The following is an 8,509-nucleotide window of genomic DNA, read 5'->3' on the forward strand; positions in this document are numbered from 1 at the left end:
ACGTCCAGCAAGCAGAGGGTCCACTGTACCTGAACGGTCGGTGTGAAAGTACACCACGTACTGCAGAGTGACCTTAACCTCAAGTCGTCTATGCAAAGCTGGAGCAGACTTTCTGACACACGGGCTGGGGAAAAAAATAATATAAAGAAAATTCAACAATCTAATATTTAACATGAGCTGCCATTTCTCTTCCTTTCTATGTATTTGCGAAATAAATACAGATGCAGTGTGTTATTATTTTTTTTATTAAAAATTGCTTAAAAAGTGCAGATTACACCAAATAAAAACAAGCTGTTTCGCTCAGAGAGCTTTATTTTGCTGTCTTTGTTGCTTCCTTTGCAGGTAGCGAGCTCGAGCCTCGCTGACTGTGGCCTCATTGTTGCGTTTCTCCAGTTTCTTCATGACATCTTCAGCAGAAGCCTCTGTGGAAGGACACATTAATTATACATAATTACTTTTTCAAACAAAAACATGTTACTGAAACAAGATTTCAAGTGGACAATTACACAATCCCATTCCTCAGAGTACAGATCTATTGGCCACACCTGATCAAGGAAGACCATGGGGAGTGTGAAAGGGGTCAAGCAGAGACTGTGCTTTAAGAGGGAACTAAAGCAAATATGACTCTTTAGCTGTATCCTACAAGAGTGCCCTGCAGAGGATAGTGAAGGTAGCTGAATAAGTCATTGCAGTGGCTCTAACTTCTAAGTGTCTCTCTGAGCTGCTGCCATTCAGCAAACGGTATCCCAATATCAAACACAGAACAAAGAAACTGCTACACCGCTTTTGGACTCAAACTATTCAAATCTGATCATTGCTGTTAAGACATTCACTTAATATATTGCCATTACTTTAAAATGTTTTAATCTGTTCCAAATTTTCTTGTCAACAGATTTTTTTTTTTGCACTAATCTGTTATAGAGCCAAGAGAAAAGGCTTCTTGTTTACGGTTTGTTACACTGAATGACATAATATGGGGAATAAAGTGCTTGCATTCTGAGTTGAATGTGGGCACAAAAACACAATTCTCCAGGAGATGTTTTACATCAGCAAGTACAATTTCATAAAAAATCAAAACAATTTGGTATTTTCTTCTCTAATCTTGTTTTTAGTCAATTTATGAATATATTTAATCACAGATTAGAAGAAAATAAATAAAACAGAAAGCACAACTGTCTAAACATCTAAATTAATACTTTGGACACCTTGTTGTCTTTTCGCCGCTTCTCTGCTCTCCCATTTCACCATCTCGTCTTCTGTAACTTCTTGTCTTGCCACACTGCTCAGCTCATACACGTCCACTTCATGAAGTTTGGGTAATAAATCTTTAACCCACTCATAGCGAATAGGACACACCGTCCTGATGTACATCTTGGAGGTCACCAGCACATCATGGAAGATGACCCAGTTCAGCTCGACGTCCTGCTCAAACAACTTAAAACAACAACAAATAGCGCTTAGGCAGGTATGTTAACAGTAACGTTGATTTTTGTTGCTGTCTTAAAGTGAAATACAGAAGAAGAATGCTTACTGATGATGACGGATGGATGTGAACCATAGATCCATGGCCATCCATTGTGCAAAACACTTTTCCAACAGACCTGTTCAAGAAAAAAAATATGGTTGATTCACAACTAAAACAAATCTAAACAATATTTTCTATTTGAGATTAACAAGTGAGTAGTGAATCCCACCATCTCGCTAATATTAGTGATACCTTCTGGCAACATTGGTGAAGTATCCGGCGCAAAGGCACCGTCTGAAGAGTTCACTTTTATTCCCGTCAAAAGTTTCAAAAGGAAAATCTCTCCTCTGAAAAATAAGTTTTAAGTTAAGTTTTTCAAAAGTATGAGATAGCTAGATCATAATGCAATGTGATTATAAAGATGTATATTTACATAGCACATGTAAAAATGCTGACAATTTTGCTAAAAGTCTGTAGCTGTATACACAATAATGAAAAAAAGCAGAGTAAAATTATGTAAACATAAATTAACCAAAATTGGTATAAACTGTAATGCATGATCAATAATAGAGGACAAATTACTAATCTGGTTTGATATGCAATAATACAACACTTACTTTCTTGTTTTTCCTGCTATTATTGTTTCCTTGCAAGCGTGAACACAATATTTTGATTTTGTTCACTTTGTTCCTACTTCTTCATCCCACATGAAGAAGTAGGATGTGGATGTTGTACCTGCTGGAGGCGGAGGAGGATCTCTCTCAGCTGAGTCTCCACACTAAAAGCTGACTTCAGCGCCCTCCAATGGATCCAGTTCTCCTTGCACCAGCCTGATGGCCTGTCACTGCAGAAAGGGGAAGAAAGGGGAAATGTGAATACAAAACGTGGCCAGACATTGTAGTTGCACAGGACCTTGCTATATGCTTTCCTTACCTGGATTTGCAGGCGTTAAACACACTAAGAAGAGTGGCAAAATCGTTCATGCTGCCGGTTTTAGCAGCCAGTTCTCTATGCTGCTTCGCTGCCTCTTTTTGCTTGTCAGGTTGACCTACAGAGGAAAAAAGGAGAGATCAATAAGAGACACATCTCATGTCTTTATTAAACACCTGATTTTATACTCCTGCACATAATTTTCCAAAGGCCGAAACAGTGGCATTACCAACTATTCCCTTAGACCATTTCTTATCGTCTCATGTTCTCCAAGATATATTTTATTTTTCACTGGAAGTTTTCATATTATAAGAAGCTTCAGCCACCGACCTGGCCTAATGAAGATGTTCTCCACAGACAGCATGGCCGCCACAGGGAGCAGCAGGTCCTGGCAGCTCAGTGAGGCGGCTTTAAGCAGAGCCCTGGTGAGACCCGGGTGCAGTGGGAACTCCACCATAAGCTCCCCGAGCTTCGTCACCTTGCCTCTCCTACATCAGAAAGGCAACGCCTCATAAAACGTCTGGGAGATCTGCAGAACAGAGGATCGATGTGTTCCAACACTCACCTGTCTATTGCATCAAACTGGTAGAGCTGTTTTAGTGCTTCAAGAATAAACCTTTCCTCTGGACAGTCCAGATAAGGAAACCTGGAATAAATCAACATTTCTCACTGAATAATTGATCAACCTTAAGCGGCCGAGAATCAAAGACACAAAACAAACCGTGTACCTGATAACATCATGAACACCGAGACATTTCAGTGTGAGGATCACAGCGGTCAGACTCGTCCTCTGAATTTCAGGAATCGTGTATTCCGGCATGCATTTCTCCCAGAATCCCTTGGTATAGATCCGAAAGCACTTCCCAGCTGAGGTTCTCCCAGCTCGGCCCGCTCTCTGTTGAGCCTCGCTCCTGTTCAGAGAAAATTCACACAATACCCAGTTCAATCTCTTTCCTCGTTGACAAGATCTGTCTCAAGGCAATGTTTGCTATCAGGATTTACTTTGAAATCGGCACGACCTCCAACACGTCCATGCCCACCCTGGAGTTGTGATTGAGCTGCTTCACGAAGCCGCTGTCTACGATGTACCTATATGAAATAAAGAAAGGAGAAACGGAAACCTGTCAGAGAGGAGCTATATTTGAAGGAACTGTATTCCAACCATGTTTTGTGCTGGCTAGGGTAAAACACTTTCCTCAAAAAAAAAAAAAACACTTTTACATTTTTGATAATTTGTAATAAAGGTCAGTAATAAAGTGAATAACTTAAAACACAAAACCCAGCTTCCAGTGCTTCTACTGTTAACTCACCAGTATTGTACATTAAGTATATACTTTGCAGTCCTACTGAAAATATATATCCATCCATCCATTTTCTGTTCACCCTTGTCCCTAATGGGGTCGGGAGGGTTGCTGGTGCCTATCTCCAGCTACGTTCCAGGCGAGAGGCGGGGTTCACCCTGGACAGGTCGCCAGTCTGTCGCAGGGCAACACAAAGACATACAGGACAAACAACCATTCACACACACTCACACACCCCTAGGGAGAATTTAGATAGACCAATTAACCTAACAGTCATGTTTTTGGACTGTGGGAGGAAGCCGGAGTACCCGGAGAGAACCCACGCATGCACAGGGAGAACATGCAAACTCCATGCAGAAAGACCCCGGCCGGGAATCGAACCCAGGACCTTCTTGCTGCAAGGCAACAGTGCTACCAACTGCGCCACTGTGCAGCCCTGAAAATATATATATAAAAACAAAATCTTAACGTTCCTAGCAAACTTGACCTACTTCCAAGCGGCAGGGAAAGCGACTAAAGTTAATGGGGTAAAGAATTTAGAGACAAACTTTACCAACAGACAAATGGGTTTTGACTTGTGATTGTACCTGTAAAGAAACAACTATTTCATAATGTGTTTTTCTATTCTATCTTAAGAGATGTACCCAAATTAAAAGTTGTCTTTTTTCTATAATTCTCTATAACTCTTCAGTGTGAGACCATGAGGTAAATGTAAGCAGTTAAGATGAAAACTGTGTTTCTGAGTTTTTTAATTCAGTCAGATGTCTCATTACTCTGCAACTTGAGCTAAAAAGACATTACAACAGGAAGGAATGTAGGGATTTGCAAATATATTGTAAGATTTTAGAAAAACGTTTCAACCTGTGGCACATATTTGCTTGGTACGCTTCCAGGAGGACAAGCTCGACTTACTTAATACCATTGATGGTGAGGGATGTTGCTGCAATGTTTGTTGCTACCACACACTTTCTGATTCCTGGAGGAGGAGCCTGAAAGATCTGCCTTTGCTGATCTGCAACAAGAACAAAAATGCCATCGACAGCTTGCAGTGAAGTCTATATCAGCGCAGATAACATACAGGTGTGGAAGCTACTTGAGGGGACGTACCAGTGGGCATGGATCCGTAAAGAGGTAAAATGAGAAGACCCTCCACGGTCCGGTCCTGCACGTCGTAGCGATAGTCTATATTTTCAGCTTTTTCGAACATCATGTCACAGGCATGCTCGATCTCTGACTGGCCTGTAATACACAGAGGACAAAGTGAACAGAAACCAAATTTTCACAGAATTGTGAGGTCAATAGAAAATACCAGGGAGAATGAATAAAAATCTAAAAAGTGAGGTCTGAGTGAACTTTTGTAGAATCACATTTCTACAAAGGTGTATGTACGTACACTGCCCTACAGAGTATGTAGGTAACAGCAAACTGAACTTCACCTTAATTTCTTTCCATGACCCTTTCTATTTTTCCATAAGTGCACAATAGTTTCTGTCAAAAGATTCTCCCACTTCAGGCGTGGATCTCTACATCTTTTCCAAAATCACTACTGATTAATGATCTTCTAGCACAACCTGTCCACATTTTGAAGGTTGAGGTAGTACCATAATAAAATGTGAGAAAATACTTTTTCAAGAGACTTACTATAATGACAATTATCACTACTTACCAGTCAAAAACACCAGAATATCGCCAGCCTTTTCACTGGTGTGCACGTCCAGGGCCACTTTCACCACCTGTAAAGCAAAATGCAAAAGTCCATAAAAACCACAATAAAAAAAAAACATGTGGAACTACACATGAACGAGTCACAATACCTCTTTGACATAAAAGGTGCTTTCAACATCTTTTGGACCTACAGCCGTGCCAAACATGGATGCCACAGGGAAAACCCTCCCAGGAATTTCAAAGACCGGACAGTTGTTGAAGAAAGAAGAAAGTTTATCGGTTTCCAACGTGGCGGACATCACCACCACTTTAAGGGGAAAGGATCGTCCCTTCATGGCCTCACGGGGGTTAGAGAAAACCTTCTTTAATAAACCCAAAAGAATGTCCTGTAATGAGAAAAAGCAGCGGCTCAATACAACAGAGGGAGGAAGAGACTAAGCACACCTGCATAGTAACATAAGCGTACCGTATTCAGACTGCGTTCATGGACTTCATCCAGTATTACAACGCTGTACTGGGAAAGCACCGGATCTGCCAGGACTTCTCGGAGCAAACATCCGTCTGTCATGTATTTCAGCACAGTGTCCTGCCACAAACAGTTGGTTTAGTCATACTGAACAGAAATTATTCAGTTAATTTTTCATGTAGGACAATAGTGATCACTCACTTGTGATGTGCAGTCATCAAATCGCACTTGGTATCCAATCTCTCTGCCCAGAGTGCACTTCATCTCCTGAGCGACCCTCTGAGCCACGGTGATGGCAGCCACACGGCGAGGCTGGGTGACGCCAATCTTACTGTCCTTACAAAAACCTACTCACACAGACAAATTCAAAGTAAAGAGTACAACTTAAAAAACAAAAGAAAAATAAGAAGAAAATGTTGATGATAAAACTAACAAAAAACATAGCTATTAAGATAAGCACAGTTCATAAACATTGGAGATGTTCTATTACAAAATTTAAAGAAAATCATTTTTTAAAAAAAAGTATTTTTGACTCAAGCAAACACGTTATTCCATACACAAAGTTCCTCATTAAGTTATGGAAAGAAAAGATATTATTATTATAGACAAATATTTGACTTGTATTTGTTCATTTTAGAAGCTTCATTAATCCTCTAAATGCAAACACTTGTCACATATGATTGTTTTATTCTTGAAAGCAGTGGTTCCAATCACTAAACCCCAGGAAAGTTCTCCACATTTTAGATTTGGTGACTGTGAAAATCACTAGAGTAAAATGAACTCACAATTTCTATTCATAACATTAGTTGGAGTTCATTTAAGCTTTGCTAAATGATGCATTATCCTGATGACAGTGGCCTGTTTTAAGGGTTCATTCAGAAACGGTGTTCTGCTGCTCATAACAAGTGGTTATCTGAGCAGGACCCCGATCGCAACATTGGGGACTAGAGCAGTGAATCCTCAAAGACGGAGTTTCTCCAACACAGTAAAATAGAGTTTATTTGTTCCAGCGACATCTTACCTGCCTGATGCAGGTACTGAGGGAGCTGTGTGGTTTTCCCGCTTCCAGTCTCTCCGGTCACTATGAGGAAAGTGCTGCTTCTGACCGCCTGAATCAGCTTGTTTTTGTGCTGATATATTGGCAGCTGCTTCGGCTCGCAGTCTTTTGGTGTCCATCTCGTTTGTTTGGACATAACCGGGAACTTTAACTACCGAAGAAAAACTAAGACACACGGATAGACCTCAAGCTCCTCGAGCAAAGTAAAAGTTTCTGAATACGTTCTGAGGGGGAATAAAACTTCCCAACATTTTAAATCATGCATTGAAACGACGACATGATGATACCTCGAACACTTCCGTACACCGACCTATTCTAATCTGCCATTGGTTCTTCTCGGATCACATGACATAGAAGTACCTACCAAAATAAAATACAATAAGCCAAAATGCCCAAATTTAATTCACACGCCAGACAAAAAGCATATTTTTAGAACAAAACTTAAAGATGTCAAGGTATATTCAAACATGCTAACCAATAAATAACATACTTAAGTTTGTGTCACAATTTTAAGGAAAGTAACCATATTGTGCTTGCTAAAGACACAATCACAAATGTCACTGCATTTAAGGATTCTCTACAAACTTTGCACATCTAGAAGTTGTAATTATTCTTTGTAAATAGTTCAAGCTAAACTAAACGCCAACATATTATATGTAGTTAAGTCATAAATTCTCTCTTGAATATCTGTATGAACTTTGGGCAAATCTAAAAGGAAAATTTTAATCTAATGTTTAAGGTCATTTGAGCCACCTAGAACTTGTAGTCATTTTAGCAAGAATTTTGCTAAACTGCTTCTGAAAGACTCTAGTGGTAGAGAAAAGGGGGGTAAAAGTAGATACAAACTGTTTTTTACATATTTGTACAAGAAAATTAGTGTTTCATCATTCTTCCACTTTAGAGCTGTGCTATGTGATGTGACGTGTAAAAATGGCTTAAGGGGTTTAAATACTTTTGCAAGGCTTTGCAAGTCTGCCAGAATCAAGAATAATAACATGCCATAGATGGTTCCTCTGAACAAGGTGCATTTTAATTTCCAGTTTGAAACAGTGACTAAATAATTTCTGAGACTATTGAAACAAACAGGACAGAAACTAGTTCTTCCCCATCTGAATGTTTACAGCAGATACAGAAGAGGTCCACCTGAGATAATGCTCAGAAAGCCGTTTTCTCCTGTTACCGGTAATTCTTTTTTGTTTATGCTTCCTTGTAGGATAAACAGAAGAAACACTAGCAAACACTATTTACTGCACTTTCCACCTTCCATGTTCCTGGTGCAGATTAGATGTATAGACTGGATGATCTTCGGTAGGCCTTTGTCTGCAGGTGCCATGATGACCACGTTGAAACTAATCTCAGATTTATGTTAAATTTATATTAATAAAAACAAAACCATAAAATTATTTCCTGAAGGACAAATTAATGTAAGTCAATGCAAATTGTTTTGTTAGAAGTTCACTTGTCTTTTCACAAAACACCCAAATGGAAGCTACTGTAAAGATGACGAAGGAGTTTGTTTCTCCTAGGAAATAGTGACAACGTCTCGCTGTTTCTCAATTCCGGTCCTCAGGCCCCCCTGCCCTGCATGTTTTAGGTGTTTCCCTGCTGCCACACACCTGGATTGA

General features: G+C 39.8%; 1 protein-coding gene across 1 annotated transcript; it reads right to left on the minus strand.

Annotated features, from left to right (window-relative positions):
- Positions 1-224: 224 nt before the first annotated feature.
- dhx40 (DEAH (Asp-Glu-Ala-His) box polypeptide 40) lies at positions 225-7,210 on the minus strand. Its single transcript, XM_032590735.1, has 17 exons — positions 6,849-7,210; positions 6,029-6,174; positions 5,828-5,947; positions 5,511-5,747; positions 5,363-5,429; positions 4,804-4,935; positions 4,609-4,708; positions 3,398-3,484; positions 3,124-3,306; positions 2,961-3,041; positions 2,726-2,883; positions 2,399-2,513; positions 2,201-2,309; positions 1,718-1,812; positions 1,532-1,601; positions 1,206-1,434; positions 225-422 (listed from the first exon to the last, which is right to left on the minus strand). The coding sequence occupies exons 1-17, from the start codon at positions 7,018-7,020 to the stop codon at positions 301-303; spliced, it is 2,223 nt and encodes a 740-aa protein (XP_032446626.1). The 5' UTR covers positions 7,021-7,210; the 3' UTR covers positions 225-300.
- Between the last annotated feature and the right edge of the window lie 1,299 nt (positions 7,211-8,509).

The sequence above is a fragment of the Xiphophorus hellerii genome, chromosome 18 (assembly GCF_003331165.1).
Source record: "Xiphophorus hellerii strain 12219 chromosome 18, Xiphophorus_hellerii-4.1, whole genome shotgun sequence".
In the NCBI taxonomy this organism is placed as follows: Eukaryota; Metazoa; Chordata; class Actinopteri; order Cyprinodontiformes; family Poeciliidae; genus Xiphophorus; species Xiphophorus hellerii.